Below are 24,940 nucleotides of genomic sequence, written 5' to 3'. Positions count from 1 at the left end.
TCCTCAAAAATTTGAATTTTTAAATTCTCTTTTTGAAAAAAGATTCATCTACTTAGATTTTATTAAATATTATGGTGAATTTCTAGGTCTGACTTCAGTTTATTGGAATAATTTTGTTCTTTCATTTTAAAGAAAGTGTTTTTCTTATTACAAAAGCTCTACTTTTTTATTTTAGAAATTTACAGATTCATTTTAATTCATAGAGACTTGATTATTTTGGGGTATAATCATACTAGTCTTTACATTAATACTGTAAAAAAAGAAATGTGATGATACTGTACATGTGGTTTTATAACCTGCCTTTTTAGTAGTTTGTAGGTATGTTCCCATGTCATTTAATATTTTTCTGTAACGTTTTGATGGGCTGCGTCGAAGTCTAGCAGAACCTATAGGTATACCATGGTTCACTTAACTAATATCTCAGTATTATATACACTTGTATAAATAACACTGTAACTAGAATCTTTGCAGCTCTATCATTGTACACATTTATTATTTTCTTTGGGTAATTTCCACAAGTACTTTTTAAATATCAAATAGGGGAAGACAGGTGAGTATATAGTAGTCCTCTGGACTCTAGGATAGGTGTCAAAAGACTCTTTGGCCAGTGATTACCCGCGTGACTGAGAACAAGAAATCTTCGTGCAGTTGTCCTTGTTTCTTAACTATAAAATAGCCATAATGTGACTTGTTTGGTCTTCTCGGATTTTTGTTAGTAGAGAATTAATGTATAAGAGCATACAACTGTGGAGTCTTCTCTAAGTACAGCGCATTGTTGCTCAGTTGGTTAAGTGTCTTCCTTCAGCTCAGGTCATGATCCCAGGGTCCTGAGATCGAGCCCTGCTCTAGCTCCATGCTCAGCAAGGAGCCTGCTTCTCCCTCCCCCATACTCCCTGCTTGTGCTCACTGAAACTCTTCTCTGTCAAATAAATCTTAAAAAACAGAACAAAACAAGGTGGAGATTAACCTGATTTTTAAGAGAGAAACAGTATTCTCTGAGAAACAGAAACATAAAAACATGAATTTTTAGATATCCACCACATCCTTATGGATGGAGGCTTTTGTTAGCCACCCCAACCCCCGCAACTCCCCACAGTTTCGGTTGGGTTAGGTTTGTTGGATTTTTTTTTTTTTTTTGGACACACAGATCACAAGCAGGGAGAGAGAGGGAAGCCGAGTCCATGCTGAGCAGAGAGCCCAGTTCGGGACTCGATCCTAGGACCCTAAGACCATGACCTGAGCCAAAGGCAGAGACTTAACCCACTGAGCTACCCAGACGCCTCAGGTTTATTAGAGATTTTGAAAGCTTAGTTCACTAGTGTAAAAAACCTGGTTTTGTGGGTGTTGGCCTATGATACCTTTATTCTTTTATGTCTTCAGAGCTCTCTTCTTAAACCTAAAGCTTTAATTTTTTTTTCTTGAAAGGGTCTGGTCCTTTTTATAAAGAGCACAACTTGAAGTAACTCTAGTATTGAAAACTTGGATAAATCATTTTTTAAAGGAAAGGGAAAAAAAGAAAAACCTACCTCTGTTTCATTCCAGTATTAAATTAACCTATAACTTCAGAATTTCTGCAAATCTACATACTTGATATTTATTTACCCTGTGTTTGCTAACTACTTTTTCTATAACTTGAGTGCTTTAACTTTGTTTACATACTCTGGCATTAGTTCTTGCTTTCTTTCCCTTGTTCTTCCTTACTGATGAGATTGCACAGGAAGGATGCAACAGGCACGTGATTTAATAAATAACATGATCGGTGCCTGTGCAGGCTCTCCTGAGTGTCATCAAACTTCTTTAGTGTGTAGCTTTGGGATCAGATATGGTAATGCAATACAGAATGAGAAGTTAAGGTAAAAATTAGCTGAGGGCAATTAAAACTCTTAAAAAAAAATCAATCAATCAATTAATTAAAGTAATCTCTGCACCCAGTGTGGGGCTTGAACCCATCACCCCAAATCAAGAAAAAAAAATTTTAGGGGCACCTGGTGTCTCAAGACGGTTAAGCATCTACCTTCTGCTCAGGTCATGATCTCCAGGTCCTGGGATGGAGCCTGCTCCGCAGGGAGCCTGCTTCTTCCTCTCCCTCTGCTGCTCCCCCTGCTTGTGCACGCGCGCACTCTCTCTCTCTTAAATGAATAAATAAAATCTTTTAAAAAAATTAAAAATGACTTAAAAAAAAATTCCTGATACTTTGGTATGAGCAAACCTGAATTAGCTTTGTAGGCTACATGTATAAAACTCAGGGCTTGCGGGACTACTTCATTGGTTAGTGGGTTAGGGACATGAGTTTTCTGTCCAAAATTACAAACTCTATAAAGAAATAAACCATAATGAACTGAAAAAAGGAAAATTTTGTGGTGACAAAAAATAAACATAAGGGGGCACCTGGGTGGCTCAGTGGGTTAATCCTCTGCCTTCAGCCCAGGTCCTGATCTCAGGATCCTGGGATCAAGCCCCGCATTGGGCTCTCTGCTCAGTGGGAACCCTGCTTCCTCCTCTCTCTCTCTGCCTGCCTCTCTGCCTACTTTGATTTCTCTCTCTGTCAAATAAAATAAATAAAACCTTTTAAAAAAATAAACATAGGGATCAAAGGAAGATTTAAAACAAATTATAAAATAGCATAGCATTATTAAATTTTTTTTACAAAGCTGAAAAAATTTCTAGAAGTAAAAATATATAATTACCAAAATGCTGAACTACTGAAGAGATAAAACATTAAAAACAACTGGAGAGAATTAGTGATTCGAGGAATGTTGCAGAGAGAGATAAAGAGCTGGAAAATATAAAAAAGTAGGTTTGGACTAGAGAATAAAATATGTATTATGTGTCCAGTGAGAATTGCTGAATGAAAAGAGAGAGCGAGAGAGAGAGAGAGAGAGAGAGAGAAAAACAATGGCTAATAATTTTCCAGAATTTGAGAAAAGCATACATCTTCAGAATAAGGAAAAGCTTACCAAATCCTGAACAAGATAAATAAAAGCAAATCCGAAGAATGCCTCCCAGAAAGTTCCTGAAAGCAGAGAGCAAAGGCAGATTATCTCAGAGAACTGAGTTAGATTAACTGTAGATAACACATCAGCAGTAACAGATGCCAGAAAAATCATGTCCTCCAAATCCTGAGGGAGCAACAATCAATTTAAGAGTTCTGCATGCAGTTGAATCATTACCTTATGGAGGAGGGAAGTATTCACTGGAGAAATATAACAGTTCTAAGCCTGTACTCACCTAATAGCATAGCCTTAAAAAATATAAATTAAAAAGTGACAATGTATAAGAAGAAATTAACATGCACAGTCCTACCTGGGAAAATTTTAATACATTTTTTTCTCAAGTTGCTTAAGTAGACTAAAATGAGCAACAGTAGGGAAACTACAAACAAAACATTAAGTACTTGGTCTGGCTTGATCTAATTTATCAAACACAAAACATACATTATTGTCGTTTATAGGCAGAAAGTTAGAAATGAAATTATGTACTAAACATAAAGGAAGTCTGAATGAACTCTTCGGCTATGGTATAGTAAAGTTAGAAATAAATAATAAAAAACACTTTGTTCCCAGACCCATTCCATTTGAAAGTTAAAAAAAAGTTTCTTAGTCATGATTAGAGATCAAAACTGGAAAGGGAAATGTGCAGAGCCAATGAAAAAACTGTATATAAAAACCTGGGGGGGGAACCACTAAAGTGATATTTAGAAAAATGATATTTATTTTATTTTAATTCAGTTAATTAACATACAGTAGATTATTAGTTTCAGAAGAAGAGATCAGTAATTCATCAGTTGGATAAAACACCCAGTGCTCATCACATCATGTGCCCCCCTTCATGCCCATCACCCAGTTACTCCATCCCTCCACCCACCTCCCCTCTGGCAACCCTCAGTTTGTTTCCTAGAGTTAAAAATCTCTTGGGGTTTCTCACCCTCTTTGATTTTGTCTTACTTTATTTTTCCCTCCCTTGCCCCATGATCCTCTATTTTTCTTAAATTCCACATGGGTGAAATCATGTGATAATTGTCTTTCTCTGATTGACTTATTTCACTCAGAAAAATGTTACGGTTTTAAATATAAGGCGAGACATTTTGAAAAATAATCCTGGAAAAGGAGATTTATATTTGTGTTTTTAGGAACTCTGTTGTTGCTTTGTTCTAAAACAGGCACATTGACCTGAAATGCCTTTGGTACATGTGAGTTTGGAAAACTTAGAGAGCTCATTTGGTAGTGGTTTAAACATTTATTTAAAAAAAAAAAAGGCAAATCTAGAACAGATCTGGATTAAAAGAAAAATACAGTGGTTACACTATAGATATTAAAATACATTCTAACAGTACAAATAGGAAAAAAAATTCCCAGTGTTTTATATGAATGAATAGTGTGGTTTGGGGTAAACTTTTAGTAATAATATTATATCATTTTATATTTTATAATATATAAAATACTTATAAAAAGTACTTGTATGATCTGTCTCATTTGTGTGACAAGTTTAAAGAACTTCTGTGTTCTGTGAAATAGATGAAGGAAAAAGTATTGTTTCAATATGTTATAAAGATCATGTTTTTTAATATTTAAGTATACGAATGTTATACCTACATCCTTGATATATTCAAATGATAAAAGTTATTTTAAAATGTTCTGGACAATATGGGGGGATACTTTGTGTATGAAACTGCCTGATACTTGGACATATCTATGACCTTGATGCACATACTAGAAAAGAAAAAAAATGGGAATTACTTAAAGTTTAAGTTTAAGGGCTTAGAAAATGAGCCACAGAGTAAAGCCAACTAACAAAAAGAAAAGTCATGAGGAAAAAGAAATTAACAAAAAAAGAACAATAAAAGAAACAGAAGATCAAGGAAACTAACTAAAAGCTGGCCTTTAGACCAATAAACTAAGCAAACTTCTGGCAAGATTAATCAGGCAAAAGGGAAGGGAAAATTTAATAGTATTAGGAATACTAATAGAAGATTGTGACTGCCAACATAGTAAATACAAACGTCATGAGGAAATACTATGAAACTTTCTAGAAATAACATCACCAAGACTTGTAGAAAACCAGATTTTGCTATAGGGTAGAGATTTAGCTGTTTTGGCCATGTTACATTTGAGATAATCTAGACATTGAGCAAGGCAAGTTAGCCAAGCAAATTCTAGAAATACAGATTTGAGAATTACTAACTTATAAATGATGTGAAAAGGTCAGTTTTGAGGATGTTTTTAAGACCTGAGATGATAAGGATGAATTAAGACAGTACTGGGATGAAAAGAAGATACAGAAAGAGAAGATAGGTCTCAAGTACAGTTTAGGTTCATGAAAGCAGGTGACTGACTGTAGGAGGGAGTGTTAAGATTTCCTAGCTAAGACTTAAGGAAATGAATTTCATAGCTCAATTATTAGATAAATATCTCAGGTGAAAGTTTCTTTTAAAGAGAGGTCTCTTTGGCCCATGATTGAGTAAAATGTAGGGAAATGATGTTTCACTTTTTTTTTAATTTGGAGAATTTTCTGGTTTATTGTAACATTAAAAAGCAATTGACACTGAAGTTTTAGAACAATTATATATTAATTTAGTTGATGCTAGTATAATGGATGAATTTTCTTGGCAGAGATATTATCAGCGAAAGCTGATTTTCAAGTAGTAATATACCTTACTGAAGGTTTTCGAATTGAAATGATGTGTCATTTTTTCTGAACAAACTAGTAAAGATTAAGAATGTTAGATCCTTCGGTTGGTTTGTTAGCTGTCTTTAAGAACATTTACCCTAAGACAATATAGCATGATGGATTTCTTGGATTAGGACTCACTTGTTTTGCTCTACAGGGAGAAGATAAAATTTGACATTGGCCTCAAGGACAACTCTACATTTCAGTGAAGGCCATCAGTTTGCTGGTGAGTAGCATGTAGATTGCTAGTGTGTACTCTTTGGCTGTTTAATACACCTTAGGTAAATAAACTACTCAGTTTATTTTAATGTGGGTTTTTAAACTTTCAAGAAGAAAAATAATTTTTTTTAAAAGGTTATCTTTTTAGAGTTTATGTTAATCAGAATTTCCTTTTGTCTTTGTCAGTACAGAAGAAAGGTTGAAAAGTATTCTTGAGTTCATCTCTTTTGAACTTGAATCTGTATCTCCCCCTTTACTGTTCCTCTCCTCTCCCAGGCTGGATGTAGAGGTGAACTGGACACAGACAGAGACAGCATTTGGGTCCTTAGCAGTCTTGATTCGTTGCTATGTGTAGTCTCTGAGTAAATTGAAATTTTGGGTTGGTGATCGGTAGGCTTTAGATTATGTTGTGTGAGATATGTGCTCTTTTAAATCACAGCTATAAATATTTTTAGAAAAGGTGAAATGATAGTAAAAGACATTGAAAATTAGAATAAGACAGTTCTTTTTTAAAATTGTTTATTTTTAGAGAGCTCTGTGTTAAACTCAAAATTTAAAATGTTTTAATTTTTATTCTATACAAATTATTAACATCAAGATATTATATAAAAGTAATAGATATATTATGCTTTCTTTTTTCTGTTACTGCAGGTGACATCAGAATTCATAAAAGTGAATTTTTTTAAAGAAGGTGATAAAAAGAGAAGGAAAATGCCGAAACCAGTAAGTGTATTTTACTTTTACCACTACGTAGTTAATGAAACATCAGTAGCATTAATTTCCTTTTGAAACAAGGCAAAATGTCATGGTAGAGTTGTTGGGAAGAAAAAGGCACTGATACCTCTATTGCTTGTTTCAGAGTAATGTGGCTACAATGAAGTACTCTAAGCCAGTGAAGAAGAGGTAGAGGCAACATTGCAGTGAAGATGGGAATTCGTGGGTTCTGGAGCCAAACTGTCTTAGTTCATATCCTGGCTCTGCTGCTTCCCCTCTGTGACTTTTTTTTTTTTTTTAAGATTTTATTTATTTATTTGACAGAGATCACAAGTAGGCAGAGAAGCAGACAGAAAGAGAGGAGGAAGCAGGCTGAGCAGAGAGCCGAATGCAGGACTTGATCCCAGGACCCTGAGATCATGACCTGAGCCAAAGGCAAAGGCTTTAACCCACTGAGACACCCAGGCGCCATCCCCACCCCCTGCCCCGTGACTTTCGATTGGTTACTTCAGACTCTCCAATTCTTAATTTCCTCCTATAAAAAAAATGGAGACGGTTAGTTACTTAAGGGAGTTTGGTGAGAATTGGTTGAACTTCGTACATATTCACTGCTCAGTATACAGTAACTTCTTGTTACAGGAGGAAGCAAATGAGAGGTTGGAAGGACCAATGCATTAATTTTCTCATAATTCTAGCTTTGATGCTAGTGATAACTGATGTTGATATTATATAGTCTTTTTTTTTTTTAATTCAAGAGAGTGTATATGATTTTCCTTAGCTTTATAATTACATAGTTCTGAAATGTTTTTAAATTTCATCTAACAATATTGGGTTTATTTATTTTTTTTTCAATGTTCCTTTTGCCCAGTTATCTTTTAAGAAAATTATTGGTTATAGCTATTGAAGTTTTCTGGTATGAATATCTCTTTGGGAATACTTTAAAGACTGAGCAGGTAAGGTAACAAACGGTGAATTTGCATTGTTGGAGGAAGAGAAGAAGAATAAACAAAAGGCATAAACATCAGAAAGGAAGAAGTAAATTTTTCTATTAGTCTGTGGCATAATTGTTTATGTAGAAAATCTTCAGGAATCTGAAAAACAGCTACAAGAACTATAACTGAACTTAGCAAGATTGTTGGACACAAGGTTGTATTTTTAAAAATCAGTAGTCTTTCTTACATACTAGTAGCAAAATTTGAAAAATGAAGTAAAAAAATCAATTTGTAACAGCATCAAAGTCATAAAATACTTTGGAATTAACTGCTTTGTCTGGGTGTCAGCCAGCAACAAGGGAGGAAAAAGCATAGAGAAGCATGCTCACTGTTTTATGCCGAGGCTCAGGAGTGGCCTTGTCTCTTCTGTCTGCTCTGTGGGTGAGAACCTAGTCATAGAGCCATATCTAATTGCAGGAGACCTTGAGAAATGTTTACAGCTCTGTAGCAATATACCCAACTGTAATTCTGTTAGAATTTGGGGGTCAAACAGCAAGCAGTCTCTACCACACTTAATGGTTAAAAGGAGATAAATCATATGAAAAATTCAGAAAGAGGAGTTCTAAGATTGAACAACTATTCATGATTTAAAACAAAACAAAACAAAACAAAAAACAACCCAACACTTCTTAAGCTAGGTATAGAAGAAACCGTAACTGCAAAAGCTCTTCTTAATGTGTTAACTGTGGGAGCTTTTTTAAAAAAAGAAAAATCAAGAACAAGACAAAAGATGCTATCATTGTTGCTGATTCAGCACTGAACAGGGAAACCTGCACAGAAGAAAAAAAAAAAGCTGAAGGACTAGAAGAAACACTATTTAAAGATGTTAAGATTCTTTGTTGTACCAAGAATTGGCAAATTATGGCCCATAGGCCAAATTCAGCTCACCACCTGTTTTTGTACAGCTTACATGCTAATAATGATTTTAGCATTTTCAATGCATTAAAAAAACTACAAGAATAATATTTTACCTGTGAAAATTATATGAAATTCAAATTTCAATGACTAGTTTTATTGGAATGTGGTATGCTTGTTTATTATCTGTATTATGCTCTAATAGCATAGTTGAGTAGATGAAACAGTCTGTATAGCCTGCAAAACCTAAAATATTTACAGTTTGACCCTGCACCGGAAACATTTTCTGACCTCTGAATTATGTAAATACAAGGATTTATGGGTTCATTATAACAATCAGCAAGGGAACTGATAAAATGATCAATATAGAAATCCCTTGCTTTTCTACAAAGGCAAAACAATTTTGGAAAGCTACTTCATCAAATTCACAATTCTCTGTTTGAAACCCTTTAAGCTAGATGAGTTTCAATATTTGGAATTTTTTGGATTTTAGAAAAGTGAATATACATATGTCATATGTCATTCTGTCATGGAGCTTCCCTCAAGGTTTGGTGTGTCATCTAAAAACATTAATATTTTTATAGGTCATTGTGTGACTATTCATTTGAAATTGGATAAATTAATCCAACAAATAGTCTCACATCACTTCATGTTAAAGTTTTGCTTATATAAGGTTATAACCTTGATTTTGATGCTTTTGGGATGTCAAGTGATTGTGGACTTGAATTTATGATAGTGATTTATGAGAAAGTTCTCTAACAAATCATTAGTATGATTTTTATTAAGATTTTCTTTTCTTTTCTTTTTTTTTTTTTTTTTTTAAGTAATCTCTGCACTCAGCAGAGGACTCGAACTTAAAACCTTGAGATCAAGAGTTCCATGTTCTCTTGACTGAGCCAGCCAGGTGCCCTGATTAATATGATTTTTATGTAGAAAATTATAAACACTGTTTTGAAAGATGCTAAAGAAGACATAAATGCACAGAGAGAACCACAGTCATGGATAAGAATAGTCATTATTGAGAAGCTATTATTTCTCACCTGAAGGGACTGATGAATTTAGTGTAGTTCCAATTTAAATCATAATGGGTTTTTAAAAATATTTTTTAAATTTTTATTTATTTGAGAGAGAAAGTGTGTGCATGAGTGGTGGGCAGGGGCAGAGGGAGAAAGAAGCAGACCTGAGAGCCCCATGTGGGGCTTGATCTTAGGACCCTGAGACCATGACCTGAGCTGAAGGCAGCCACTTAACCGGCTGAGCCACCCAGGCACCCTATGGTGGGGTAATTTAGAAAGTTTATGATTTTGTGTGAAGTCAGGAACAAGAACAAAGAACCAAGAATAGCTCACAAGTTTTGAAGATAATGAGAGGAGACTTTCCCTACCATTTACCAAGACTTATTTAAAAATGTTGTGATTAAGACAGTGTGGTTTTGACAGAACAGTCAACCAGTGCAACAGAACAGAGAACACAAATTGAGATATCATACCTCATGAACACTGGATCTGTGACATAATTGTCTTTGGGAAGCTAATTAACTAATCATTATACATCATTTAGATATTTTATTTATTTATTTATTTTTTAAAGATTTTTATTTATTTATCAGAGGGAGAGGGAGAAAGCGAGCACAGGCAGACAGAGTGGCAGGCAGAGGCAGAGGGAGAAGCGGGCTCCCTGCTGAGCAAGGAGCCCGATGTGGGACTCGATCCCAGGACGCTGGGATCATGACCTGATCCGAAGGCAGCTGCTTAACCAACTGAGCCACCCAGGCGTCCCATCATTTAGATATTTTAAATCCCCATATCATTATCCTGTAGAGATTTAAAAATGAGATTGGAACTCTACCTTAAATCATAAGCAAAAATCATTGAAGACAAATTAAGAAAAACAACTTTAGGATGAAATTTAAGAACATCTTTATTACTCCAGAGTAATATTCTCCAGAGTAGAGAAGGTTTTCTTAAATACGGCAAAAAAATTTGATACCTGTATGTAAAACGTGGATAAAGTCAATGTTAAAGTTAAGAATATGTTCACCATAGGGTGCCTGGGTGGTTAAGAGTCTGCCTTCAGCTCAGGTCATGATTCCGGGATCCTGGGGTTGAGCCCAGTGTCAGGCTCCCTTCACAGTTGGGAGCCTGCTTCCCCTTCTCTGTCTGTCCCTCCCCCCATCTTATGTTATCTTTTGCTGTCTCTCAAATAAATAAATAAAATATTAAAGTTTACCATAAAGAAGATATAGAATGACGAACTATAAACTGGGAAAAGATTTTTTTGTGATTTAAATAACTGACAAAGGGGGGCGCCTGGGTGGCTCGGTGGTTTAAAGCCTCTGCCTTCAGCTTGGGTCATGGTCCCAGGGTCCTGGGATCGAGCCCTACATCGGGCTCTCTGCTCAGCAGGGAACTTGCTTCCTCCTCTCTCTCTCTGCCTACCTGTGATCTCTATCTGTCAAATAAATTTTAAAAATCTTAAAAAAAGAAAAACTGACAAAGGATTAGTATCTAGAATATATAAAGATTTCCTACATAGTAAAAAGAAAAAGACAAACAGTCTAATAGAAAAATAAGCAATAGATGTTAACAGATATTTCCAAAGGTGGGGAGACTGAATGGTCAATAAATGTACCATTTAGTTTTCTGTTAATCTGTAACAAATTACCACAAATTTAGTAGCTTAAAACAATCCACATTTATTATCTCACAGTTTTTGTAGGTTAGGAATATGGGATGATGTAACTGGGTTCTCTGCTCAGGGTCCCACCAGCCTGAAATCAAGGTTTAGCCCATCTATTTTCACCTGGAGCTTGGGGTTCTCTTTCAAACTTACTCCTATTGGCAGAATTCATTTTTTTTTGCAAAAATTATCTATCCTTCTTTACTGGAGGATGAAGTCCCCCCCTACTTTTTTTTTAAACTAGTTACTGGTCAGGGGTCGGTCTTTGCTCCTAGAGGCTGGTGCTGGGTCCTTGCTCCCCGGCTCCTCCAGCTCAGTAAGGAGAACTCTCTTAGGTCAGATTCCTTCACACTTTGAATTTCTCTGACTTCTTCAACCAGTTAGAGAAAACACTTTGCTTTTTTTTTTTTTTTAAGATTTTATTTATTTATTTGACAGAAATCACAGGCAGGGTGGGGGGGAAGCAGCCTCCCCACTGAGCAGAGAGTCCGATGTGGGGCTCAATCCCAGGACCCCGAGATCATGATCTGAGCTGAAGGCAGAGGCTTAACCCACTGAGCCAAAACACTTTGCTTTTAAAAGACTCTTGTGAATAGCTTGATTCCACTCACATGATCCTCTCAATTTTGAGGTCTACTGATTAGAAACCTTAAGTACATTTGCAAAATCCCTTTTGTCTTGTGATGTAACATAATCAAAAGAGTAACACTAGGGGATGGAGATCCTTGGGGCTTAGAATTCTGCATACTATGTCTCAGCCTCTTTAGGAATCAGATCTCTGCTCAGTAAGACCATATTGAGATACCATTTTACATCCACTAGACTGTAAATATTTTTTTAAAAATCTGATAATACCCACTGTTGGTGAAAATTAGCCCCGCAGGAATGCTTGTGAACTATTGGTGGAGTGTAAGTGGGTACAGTCACATGGGAGCCCAGTTCACTTTTACGTGGTAGAGGTGCAGGCTTTCGTGCTTTATCACCTAGGAGTTTGTCTGTGTCTGTACTTCTAGAGAAACTCAGATGTATGTCACTAGGAGACATACACAAGAGTGTTCATAACAGTTTTGTTCTTGATAGCCAAAAGATTAAAAATAATTTAATATCCATTGACAAGAAAATGGGTAAATTATTGTTCAGCAGTAATTGTATAGCAGTAAAATTAAATGAATTTCAACGATTCACAGAAAAATCAGTGAAGCTTAGAAGTGGTGAAAAAGCAAACTGCCATGTGGTATAATTTCTGTTTAAATTTTTTATTGAAATAGAGTATACATACGGAGATGAATGTAGTTGTGTAGTTGATGAGTTTTCATAAAATAAATATAATCATGTAATCATTGCCCACATCAAGAAAGAAGACTTTCTTAGCCAGTACTGTACAATTTTAATACACCTAAAAATCAAGAAAAGCTACTTTACATGGAGATACCTACATCTGTGCTGAAACTATTCTTTTAAAAAAAGGAATGACAAATAGAGAATTCAGGTTAGTGCTTACCTGTGGGAGATTGGGACAGATAAATTCACAAGATATACATTGGGATCTATAGCATTATTTGCCATTTCTAGTTAATAATTTGAATGGTAGATTTATGGGTAACAAAACTTTCTCTGTACTCAAAGTTTCTGTGTAAGTTTTCCACATCAAGCGTTTCTCTACTTATATGTAGACCTCAGTATTGTATTCTGGAATTTAACTCATTCTGACACCAGCCACCCAGATTAGCACAGACGCTGCAGGTAGGGGCTCAGACCCTCAAGACCGCTGTCCTCTTCAAACACCAATCACAAGTAGTGGGTCCCCATGTTACCCACATTTCTAACTTGGCTATGCATTGGAGATTCCCATGATTCCCTCCTCGGGTACTGTAATTCCCTGTAACAGCTCACAGAACTCGGGAAAACACTTTTTGTTACTGGTTAATACAAGGGATATTAGGGGTACTAATGAAAGATAAAGACGAAGAGGAGGTACATAGGGCAAAGTCCAGAAAGGTCCTGAGCACAGGAGCTTCTGTCCTTGTAGAGTTTGCAGTCCACCTTTCTCTTTGAATGTGGATGCATTCACCACCTTGGAGGCTCTATGAACTCCTTTGTTAAGGCTTTTAATGAAGTTTCCGTTATGTAGGCATGATGGATTAAACTCTTGGCCATTGATGATTAACTCTCTTCCGCTTCTCCTCTCTTTGGAGGTTAGGGTGGGGCTCTCATCACATGGTTGGTTCTTCTGGCTACCTACCTCCATCCTGAAGGTCCAGAGGGGTCCATCATGGGTTATTAGGAGTTACTAGTATAAACTGAGGTACGGTTGAAAGGGGATTATTATGAATAACAAAAGGCTCCACTTATTTCTATCACGGAGGAAATTCTAAAGGTTTTAGGTGCTCTCTGCCAGGAAACAGAATGAAGATCAAATATATATTTATTATATCACAAAAGGTTTTGTGATTTCTAAGACTTGTTTGATTAGAGATTGTATTTCAGATAAAAGCTACATGTGCAGAGCCATGGTTGTTACAATGAGTAAGAAAATAGAAAGGAGGGGCGCCTGGGTGGCTCAGTGGGTTAAAGCCTCTGCCTTCGGCTCAGGTCATGATCCCAGGGTTCTGGGATCGAGCCCTGCATCGGGCTCTCTGCTCCGCAGGGAGCCTGCTTCCTCCTCTTTCTCTGCCTGCCTCTCTGTCTATTTGTGATCTCTGTCTGTCAAATAAATAAAATATTTTTTAAAAAAAGAAAAAGAAAAAAAATAGAAAGGAGAAATAAGTCAGATTTAGAATTCATGTGAATTAAAGTTAAGAAGATCGATTTGTACCATATGATGGTGAATTCTAAGTGAAGATGCTACTCCAGAGTTAAAATTACTTTAGTTAAGGCATGCCAAGTTTTTGGTGAAATGTCCAGCTACAAAGGTATTTATAGAAAAAAAAAGAATTTAAAATAGAATCTAACAAATATAGGTCAATTGATGAATTCTTTTTATAAAATGAATATTTTTGCAATAGGATAAAACTGAGTATCTGAATTTTGTGTTGAAAAATATGGAATAGTGAATGCCATTCAAAGAATTTGTAGTTAATGTTTCTCCTGAAATACCTGCTCTGCTTTGATATCCCTGTGCCCTTGGGTAAGTAATGGGGAACTCTTTTAGTTTCTGTAGACATGACATATTTCCTAGTATTGTCACAGTGGCTTAATGAAAACATGGAAAGCTCATGGCCTAGTGCCTAGTGTATGCCAAGTATTCAATAAATGTTTTTAAAAGAGGACTTTGTAAGCTCTTTCTTTTTAAAACAGATTTAAGATTTCCTGTGATTAAAATCAAACATTATCACTTTAATGAAGAAAATCTTAGGTACAAATATGGTGTAGTTTTTCATTGCCTGCGTATTTACTTTATTTTATAAATCAGATAAAAATATTGCTGCTAAGTATATTTTCTTTCCTAGTGATTTTCCCTTCTGTTTTTATTGTAGATCAACGTACGAGTGACCACCATGGATGCAGAGCTGGAATTTGCCATCCAGCCCAATACCACGGGCAAACAGCTTTTTGACCAGGTATCATTTAGCCACAGGAAGTATGCAGCTTTTGACAGCATACAATGTGGAAGCTGTTGCAACTTCTTTGTATGTTTTCCTCTAACTTTACTGCTATTGCAACAGTGTTGCACTTGGAATTTTTCATGGTATCTTTTCAGTTATCTGGAAAGCTATAGAGCTATTATTCTTTCTCATTTCTAGATGGGAAAGAGAGGACTTTTAAAAGGTAATTATCAACAGATATTTCTTTAACATCCTCTGAGTAAAGCACTGTGATGAGGACTCAAAGAAATGAAAAGAAAGTGTCCCTAGCGGGATCGTTGAAAATCCTAGATAGAGGGGATGTCAGGAGCAAGGCCCAGGGAATTACAGTCTACAAGTAGGCACCTGACAGCAGTTCCATGTCATAGCCCCATGATAAGCTAACATGGGTGTCATGTTGAGGAATTTGGACTGCTGATGCTGTCTTTTTCTCACTCTTGAGTGCACATTTGAGTCACCTGTGGGGCTTTTGAAAGAGAATAAGGGTAGTGCTTACAGACTACATCCAGATACTCTGATTTCAAATTCTCTGGGTCCTACTGGAAATCATTAATATCTTACTTGTTTATTTAAGCTCCCCAGGTAAAGCAGTAAGTAATGTTGTAGGTGATGTTTTATTTGGAAGGGAAGGAGAGAGATTGGTGCCCTGAGGCCAAGTGATTAGAAAGGTGACTTGATGATTACAAGTGGAATGAGGGTGATTGGGGGTGGGACTCAGGGGAGGATGTTTACAGGGACTTACATTTGGGCAGAAGAGTAAGGAGTCTATGGTCAGACCTCCTCGACCTTAGAGAACAGAACAGGAGGCAGAGTTTCTAGTACACAGCAGTAAATTACCTAGTAGATATTTTGGGTTTATTTAGGTATCTCACATAGATCTAAAATACACCAAATTTTAAAATTCCTGGTAAGTTGTTTCTTTTCTTGAAAAAATAGTATACGTAATCTTCCTGATAAGTTAATTGATTATCTTGAAAGCCCTGAGAAGGTCTTTTTATAAGATGAAAGGTTTTTGGTAGAGTGAGCAAATTCTTAAAATCATAAGCAGCTACAAGCACCATGCATACCTTGTACATATTTTACCTTGTGAACTGTGAGCTAGTTCTGTTGATTTCTCTAGGCTTCCTGTTTGTAAATATATCATCTATCTTATTGAATATAAATGTGAACAGAGTTAGCATTCATTGTACTTACTTCTTAACAAGTTGAAATCTTATTTATAGTGAGTGAAATGTTTTTGGTGGTCAAAAACTAATCAGCAAGTGGGCTTCTTTGGTATTATGAACTGAGAAATAAATTACTTGCTTTTTATCAAGTAGAATTGCTTTAGTTTAGACACCAGGAGAAAGGAAGCCTCATTTATTACAGTGCAGTACTGTGTAGTAGTTAAAAGTGTGGGTTCTAGAGCCACACTGCCTGCATCGGAGTCCCTGCTCTAGCTGTTTGACTTGGAACAAATTACTCTTTGCCTTATTTTTTTCACTTGTACGGTTAGGATGATGATGGTATTCTTCCCTTAGAGGGTTGTTGTGAGAACTAAATGAGAATCTGTGTTAAGTACAGAGGACAGCATTTGATGCACACAACACAGCATTCATAGTGTAAATGAAGTTCTAGATTAGGGAGTAGTATCTGTAATGTGCTCTCTGAGCAGTTAATTCTTAAAGTCACTGTTTTTCCCTGACAGCTTCTCTTGAGCCCAAATCAAAGGATCTTAAAGCAGGCTTTTCCTTGGGTATAGGGAGTATGTGGAGTGCATTGGCAGGTAGGTAGGTTCAGGGTTAAGGCCAGAAGCAGACTAGACACAGGAGTCCTCTCAAATGAGGGTACATAGCAACATGAGTCCAACTGTAGCAAAGCCTCACTTCTGATCACGATGCCCTTGAGGCTAGCTGCTGTGTGTAGGGGGCTCTGTTTGAGTGCTGGAGGTCCTTTGGTTTGCTCCCTGATTCTTCTACACTGTCATCCTCTTGCAGCTTCTACCTGTGGGATTAGAGAGTATTCTTACCCCTAAGAAGTATTCAACATGATCTGTTAGGATGCAAGAAAAAGGGGCTCCTGGGTGGCTCAGTCAGCTAAGCATCTGTCTTCAGCTCAGGTCATGATCCCTGAGTCCTCGGACTGAGTCCCGCATCCAGCTCCCTACTCAGGGAACCTGCTTTCCCTCTCCCTTTGCCCCTCCCGCTGCTCCTCTGCACTCCCTCGCTCGCGCTCTCTCTGCACGTTCTTGCTCTCTCCAATAAATTAAAAAAAAAAAATCTTTAAAAAAAGGATGCAAGGAAAAAAATATTAAAATGTTGGTTTATATTTTTATCTTTTTAAAGTTACTTTAAAAGTAAATGCTTTCTAATGTATGTGTGATATAGCATGTGTGTAATTTATAGGTAAAAATACATATTTTGTCATTAATGCCCAAGTCTATTTTTATTTATAAAAATATGTGATTGAAAGTTTCTGAGAATGTTGCCAGAAGTAGTAGGGAAAGAGTTTCACAGCTGAGCTCTCTTGTTCCTGGTGTTTGTTGTGATGGTCTCAAGCTAGTTAGGGTACTGTCCCGTGTGCCCACTATGGCAGATCCCACCTTTAGTTCGCCAGCATCATGAATCACACACAACCTAGAGGCAAAAACAGGCTAGAAACTTTGACACTTCTCTTACTTGCTCCTGACCTGTGAAAATTTCCTACTCTACAACTCTGAGCTGGAATCTTTTCTGTGGCTCTTCGGCTGAGACAGCCTGTCTTTTGCCAAAGTTAAATTATTTGGGATCTTCTTTGTCTACATTAAGGAGTTGGTGGTTTGGTTTTGATGAGTTTTTGTATCAGTTGGGAGTCCTGATGATGTATCATCCAGAAATTTCTCACTTTTTGTTTTTTTGGTGGTAACTTTTCCTAGCACAGCTAAATGGTTTTTTATTCCTAATTATTTTGGTGTGTGTAATTTCAGTGAAATTTTTCAAGAGAAGGAAAATAAACTTTCTGAAAGGTTCAGTATGCTATCTTGAAATCAAATGCCTGATAAGTTTCCTTAGATATTAAAAAAAAAAAGCCAAGAATATTTATCACTTTATTTTTTTTTTAATTTAAAAAAATTTTTTTAAAAGATTTTTATTTATTTATTTGATAGACAGAGATGACAAGTAGGCAGAAGGCAGGCAGAGAGAGGGGGGGAAGCAGGCTCCCCACTGAGCAGAGAGCCCGATGTGGGGCTCCATCCCAGGACCCCGAGATCATGACCCGAGCCGAAGGCAGAGGCCTAAACCACTGAGCCACCCAGGCTCCCCGAGAATATTTATCACTTTAAAACTAATGTTGAGGGAGCACCTAAGGGGGCTCAGTTGGTTAATCGTCCACCTCTTGGTTTCAGCTCAGGTCATGATCTCGAGGTGGTGAGATAGAGCCCATCATTGGGCTCCATGCTCAGTACAGAGTTGGCTTGAGATGCTCCCCCACCGCTCCTCACATGCTTTCTCATTCTCTCTCTAAAGTAAATAAATAGGGGCTCCTGAGTGGCTCAGTCGTTAAACCTCTGCCTTCAGCTCACTTCATGATCCCAGAGTCCTGGGATTGAGCCCCACATCGGCTCCCTGCTCAGCCAGAAGCTTGCTACTCCCTCTCCCACTCTCCCTGCTTGTGTTCCCTCTTTCGCTGTGTCTCTCTCTGTCAAATAAGTAAATAAATCTTTAAAAATAAATAAGTAATAAAATCTTACAGAACTTTATTTTTAAAAAAACTAATGTTGAATCTTTATGTAAAGCTTTAAAAATATTAAAAACTCTCACCTCTCCTGGCTCACTTCCCTCATTTTGTTTTAATATAGATCTAGAAAAAAATAAGCTTTCCAAGCGCTGGTACATTCTTGGGTGGGTCCTAGCTTTATTTATTCTGCTACTTTTGATTAATGATTCTTTAAAAGGGCATGATTAAGATGACTAAGGCAGTAATCTCTGTTCTTTTTTTTTTTTTAAGATTTTTTTATTTATTTGACAGAGATCACAAATAGGCAGAGAGGCAGACAGAGAGAGAGGAAGGGAAGCAGGCACCCTGCTGAGCAGAGAGTTGGATACGGGGCTTGAACCCAGGACTCTGGGATCATGACCTGAGCTGAAGGCAGCGGCTTTAACCCACTGAGCCACACCCAGGTGCCCCAGTAATCTCTGTTCTTAGTTTTAAGCAGTGAAGGAGGGTAAATAAAAACACTACTAATCATACAGTTACTTATGATAGAGTAAATGTTCTAGTAGTATAGATAGAATACTATGGGAACATCAAGGAATGAGTGATTAATTTTATCTATATAATAGGATAGCTTTATTCACAGAAAGCATGTTAGTTGAACTGGGGCTTGAGGAATAAATTTTTCAATGGGTGGTAAAAATACAAAAGAAACATTCTAGGCAAAAGAAAAGGCATGAACAGAGCTGTAAGGATAAAATTTGGGCATGTTCCAAGAATGGTTTCTTGTTCAGTGAGGGAAGAACAGAATATTTGATAGTGAAGGGTAGAAGTGGGTGTGAAATCACCAGTTGGATAACCTGGTATGGCTTTTAAATGTCCTCAGAGACTCTTATCACCAAATGGATACTATTTGCCTTGCCTACCCAGTTGTGTAATCACACTGAAATAGGAAAGTGGGATTAGTTGTGGGGGTACACTGAAATAGGAAAGTGGGATTATGACAGCTTTGAATCTGCTTCCCAGACTTGTTATCTGTTGGGGTCATGATGGGAGATGAGGAAGAAAAAGTGGTATAAAAAAAAGCGTGGATCAAACAAGATTGAAATGACACTACAAAATATATATGCAAAACCTGAATTTAAGTTTTTAGAAACATCCCTGTAATTAATGTATTAAATTTAAGAAAGATCTCTAGAGCAAAGAAATATACCTATAATACCTATGTAGTTTTGTTTTTCTTTTGAAATATAGTACCATTTACTTTCACTGTGAATGTTGACCTGAAATTGAACTTCTTTTTTTAAGGTGGTGAAAACAGTTGGTTTGCGTGAAGTTTGGTTTTTTGGGCTGCAGTATGTGGACAGCAAAGGTTATTCTACATGGCTTAAGCTAAATAAAAAGGTAAAAATACATATAAAATTCAGCTGATAATTAAATTACTTTGAAGTTATTGTGATCATGAATTTCTATTAGAAAAGCTCAGGGTCTGACTGAATTCAGTCAGACCTCCTTTTACAATTATCTCAATTATTAAACGTTTCATGTCTCTTAATTCAGTAAGTTACCATTAACTCATCTTAGAGAAATGTTCATTCATTTTTCCTGTTTGAAAACTTAACACATAATAAATATGAGGTGTAACTGAGTACTTTGATTTTGGCTCAAACATTACAGGGTCAACTTCTTAGGGGAAGTTTCAACTTGGTTATTAGACAGGACCTGTGAGTTACAGATCACGTTCATTAGCGCATAGAATCTTTTTTTTTCCCACATATCCAATAAGTTGAGAATCTTACACACTAGAGTCTTAGTTATGGATTTAGAATCTTATTTGGGTTTTACATGCTACTTTCTTCTAAAAAAGAATTTGATGTGAATTTAGGATTTTTGTCGATTATGCTTGAAATTACTGTTCCAGGTGACACAGCAAGATGTTAAAAAAGAGAATCCTTTACAGTTCAAATTTAGAGCTAAATTCTTTCCTGAAGATGTTTCTGAGGAATTAATTCAAGAAATAACCCAGAGACTTTTCTTCTTGCAAGTTAAGGAAGCTATCTTAAATGATGAGATATATTGTCCACCAGAAACTGCAGTTCTTTTGGCTTCCTATGCTGTCCAAGCCAAGTATGGAGATTATAATAAAGAGATGCATAAACCAGGATACCTGGCTAATGATAGACTCCTACCCCAGCGGTAAGTGAAAATTGTTTTTTACGTTAAATTGTCTGAAAAAGAAATTTATAAATAGATTAGGACAATTTTTTAAATTGTTAGAGTATATTCTCTTAGAAGTCATGACCTGTAGCTGCATAGATTTCTATATGCTGTAATTATTCAAAGTTTCTACCTCTTCTCCTCATTCCCATGGATAAGCGATAAATGGAGGTAGTGGTAATTTGGGTTTGGGGGAGGATGTGACTATTGTTGCTTGATAAAAATTCTCACTAAAACAGGCAGATAGATGGTTCTTAAATGCTTTGTAAGAAGTGCCATGCTTGGGAAAAATAGAAAGTCAGATGAAAAAAGCAACTAAAGTCCTAGAAAATAGTAATATTTTTTAAAAAGATTTTATTTATTTATTTGACAGACAGAAATCACAAGCAGGCAGAGAGAGAGAGGGTGAAGCAGACTCCCTGCTGAGCAAGGAGCCCGATGTAGGACTCGATCCCAGGACCCTGAGATCATGACCTGAGCCGAAGGCAGAGGCTTAACCCAACTGAGCCACTCAGGTGCCCCCAGAAATGTAATTTTAAACTATCCAATAAAGCTGGAGGAGGAAGGGGGAAAAAAAAAATCAGACGGGAGAAGTGCCATGCTCTATTTCCTCTGTAGAGTTAGAATTCAGTTTCCAGCTTTTTAAAAGTTTGTTTTTGTTTTGTTTTTAATGTTTAATTAAGTAGTCTCTACACCCAACATGGGCTCATATTCACAGCGCTGAGATCAAGAGTCTCATTTTACTCCAACTGAACCAACCAGGCACCCTGTAAAAGGTGTTCTAAACTCAGTTTTCAGACTCCTAGTCTAGTGCTCTGTCCTCATATGCAGTATATTGCTGCTTCTGTAATCGTCACTTTAAAATAGCATGGCATAGGAAGAAATCATTAGGCAGAAGACCTAGAGTTTGAATGTTAGTTCTGCCCTTTACTACTTAGGTGACCTTACGTGCATAATCTGAAATCTCAGCCTCTGTATCTGAGTATGCGAAGTGGGGATAGTAATCCTGCTATCCTACCTTACGGTTTATGACTATGGAACAAGAACTGATTGGTTTATAGTTTTAACCATAAAGTGTGGTACAAGTGTTGGTTGGTAGTAGTATTTATGAGATCTGAGAAGTACAGCATCAAATGTTACTTTAAAATAATTCATAATTAGAATTGCACACTAGAATGTACATGGAGATCTTTTTAGAACCTGGGAAAAAAGTGTTCCTCTCTTAGTCAGAATTCCTGAATTTTAAAATTTCTGTTCAAATGCAAAATTGTGTATTAGTAACCTAAAATTTCACAGTTGCAATACTTAACAGTATTTAAGCTGTTAGATGGTAGTTTCTTTTTCATAGGTCATAAATGTGAAAAAGGGAGACTACTTCATGTCCACCTTTATTCCATTTGGTTGTGGGCATTAATGTTTATTTTTGTGGAGTAAGTTGAGTTAATATATGCTTTATAAGGTATCATTAAGCACAGTAGCTTTAATATTTGATGATTAAATGTTACACTGTTTATTACTGTTACACTGTAATGCTGTTGCAATGATAGTTTTCTTGGAAGGTAAAATAATGCATACTGTTCACCAAAGAATCAGGAATATGAGACACCTGTTAGCCTCTAAGGTTTAATTTTGATTCTTATTCCAACTCCAAACTCTTGGTCTCAGATTTTTTTTTAAGCATTGAATTAAATAGCTGGTTACTGGCATAGTAGACTTTCGTTTCAGATAAGGATTAGTTTCTATCTTACTTGAGGTTTAATTTTTTATATATTTTTATTTTTATTAAAGTATAATTGGCACACAATGTTACATTAGTTTCAAGTGTACAGTACAGTCCATAGCTCTGTACCAAAATTGAGATATAACTTATGTTTAGTAAAAGGCACAGCAGGTTAGGTTTTAAATCAGCATATAAGGTAAATATTATATATAATCAAAATTGCCCTAGAAGTTTCCTAATTGTTCATAAAAGAATAGGCGTGTCTTGTCTCAGGTATAACACAGATGGTGGTTCTTTGAATGTGAGATTAGATTGCTGTCTGGTTGAGCATGAAGTAATTGGCTTACTTTTAATAGTTATGTGATTTTAAAAAATACTTTAAATACTGGTATCACACTTAAGCACAATTAAATTTCTTTAATTTAAATGCATGTGTGCTATAACCCACTTTGTTTAAAAAGAAGAAAGATAGCACATGCTCTTTAAGATTTAGTCTTTAATTTTGAAGATCGAGATAGGTGTTCTTCAAATTGGTAGCCTTTGGAGAACTATTTCAAGCTATCTAAGCTTACTCGTAAGCTTACCCATAAAATCAGAATACTAATTTTTCTATTTAGAATGGAGGAAATACCTTCACAGTGATTTACTTATTCTATGTATGTGGTATAGCATACTTTCTCTCACGATCTTAAGTACCTGAGCCTGGAATTAGTAATCAGGTTATTTGGTGGCCATAAATGACATACAATTTGATGATTTTGATGGATGCTTTTAATTCTTGTAGAGGAAAAAAAAATTTATTATATAGAAAAGTCCAGATAAGCAGTCTGTTCTCCCACAGTACATTTAGCTGTCCTGTCTGGTGGTGTACATTATCAGTTCCACCAGATAACATTGCTCTCTCCTTGGAAAAGAGCTAGATAGACATGAGTTTTTATGTGCCAGGTTTCTCACTTGGACATATAGGTAGCTGGGGTTTGGAGAACCTTTTTCCAAGATAAAGGGAAGAAGAGATACATTTTGGAGAAGATTTCAGTTTTGAATCCATTGGGTTTGAAACCTCTGCAGCATAACCAAGGAAGATAGCCAGTATTCATTGGTAGGCCTGGATCTGGACCATGGAGAGCGAAACTATACATACAGTTTTGGGAATAAGCAGCAAATAGATAATTATCCCATGGGAATGAAAGAGGTGGACCTGAAAGTACATATAGAGTGGGCAAAGGGCCCAGGACAGATTTTGTTGGAACTTAGTTAAAAGTACAGGGGAAGAGGCTCCTGTAAAGCAAACTGAGAAAAAATGGCCAGAGAGTGAAGAATAATACCAGAGGACTGTTAACCATGAAAGCCAAGGTGCTAGGAAACTTTAAGGAGAAACTGATGAGCAGTGTCAAATAGTAACAAAGAGGTTGAGTCTGAGGGAGTAGTGTGTCTGTTGGGTTTAACAGTAAGGAGATTGGCAGTGACCTTAGTGAAAGCAGCTTCAGTGTGGTGTTGGTGGTTGCAGCCAGATCATGGTGGACTAGAGGTGGTCGATGTGAGGTTTTGGAAATGAAAGATAGTGAATAGGGATAGCTCTCGAAAGAGGTTTGGCTGTGAAAGAGGAAAAAACAAAAACAAAAAACCTAGGGAACCATGAGTTCATAGATGTGTTCTTTAAAAATGGGAAAGAACTGACATAATCCTTTATTCTTTCTGCAAATATTTGAGTAGTTCTTCAGTACTGGCACTGGGCATATAGTGGTGAGCAATATGGTGTGGTCTTTGCTCTCTGTAACACAAAGGAGTAGATATGATAATATATACATGTATGCAAGAGACAGTAAATATGTCCCCATCATCAGTGGTGGAGTATAGATCCGGAGAAAGTGAGGGGAGGAGCCCTGTAAAGGTGCAGACAGACAGATTTAAAGCCAAGTAGAAGGGATTGGCCTTGGCCATGAAGGAAGACTCTTTTCTGGACAGAGGAAAGAGAGGGTAGGCATTTTTGAATACTTGCAAACAGGTCATGCAGATGAATAGTACAAGTACATTATGTAAAATGCAAACAAACGAGATTTGAAATGCTGGATGTAAAAAGCTAGAACTTATATAAATCTTAGTGGCATCCAATTGAATTAATCCATATCTCCAGATTTAGTTAATGTCATGGTACCAGCAATTGGCTGCACTCATTATGCTCTCAAGGCTGATGGCATTCCTTTTGGTGAGCAGCCAAGGCCAGGCAGCAAAAAATATAAAAATAAGAAAAATGTGGAAACTTAAGTCATATAAGGGAAGACAGAACTCCTCTCCCAAAAAACCCAAGAGCTTAAAAGAGGATATACTGAGAAAGGAGCAGGGCATAGTAAGAACGTAATAGTGTGTCTGAGACCTCATTAAGGAATCTATTCTAAATAGTAACTTGTGCAAGGAAAGATTACATTCTGAGATTCCTTTATACTACCAAGACATTCCTAGGTTTCATGTAGAATTTTTATACAGCTAAACAGTAATACTTTTTAAAAAAGATTTTATTTATTTGAGAGAGACAGAAATAACGAGAGAGTACACGGTCAGGTAGGAGAGGGAGAAGCAGGCTCCCTGCTGAGCAGGGGCCCAGACATGGGGCTTGATCCGAG

The 24,940-nt window shown here is 36.6% G+C and overlaps 1 protein-coding gene across 2 annotated transcripts in view; it reads left to right on the top strand.

Moving 5' to 3' along the window:
* The window catches only part of RDX (radixin), an 85,096-nt gene that overhangs the window by 10,542 nt on the left and 49,614 nt on the right, over nucleotides 1–24,940 (top strand). For both annotated transcript variants that reach the window (XM_045077544.1, XM_045077543.1), the window contains exons 2-6: nucleotides 5,825–5,893; nucleotides 6,538–6,609; nucleotides 14,603–14,686; nucleotides 19,691–19,786; nucleotides 20,304–20,578. In XM_045077544.1, the coding sequence (XP_044933479.1) occupies nucleotides 6,598–6,609; nucleotides 14,603–14,686; nucleotides 19,691–19,786; nucleotides 20,304–20,578 (467 nt within the window). In that variant the 5' untranslated portion in view covers nucleotides 5,825–5,893; nucleotides 6,538–6,597. The remainder of the gene's footprint in view (nucleotides 1–5,824; nucleotides 5,894–6,537; nucleotides 6,610–14,602; nucleotides 14,687–19,690; nucleotides 19,787–20,303; nucleotides 20,579–24,940) is intronic.

The sequence above is a fragment of the Mustela putorius genome, unplaced genomic scaffold (genome assembly GCF_011764305.1).
Source record: "Mustela putorius furo isolate JIRA1106 unplaced genomic scaffold, ASM1176430v1.1 tig00000198_pilon_pilon_pilon, whole genome shotgun sequence".
Lineage (NCBI taxonomy): Eukaryota > Metazoa > Chordata > Mammalia > Carnivora > Mustelidae > Mustela > Mustela putorius.
This window is presented reverse-complemented; position numbering and strand designations above follow the sequence as displayed.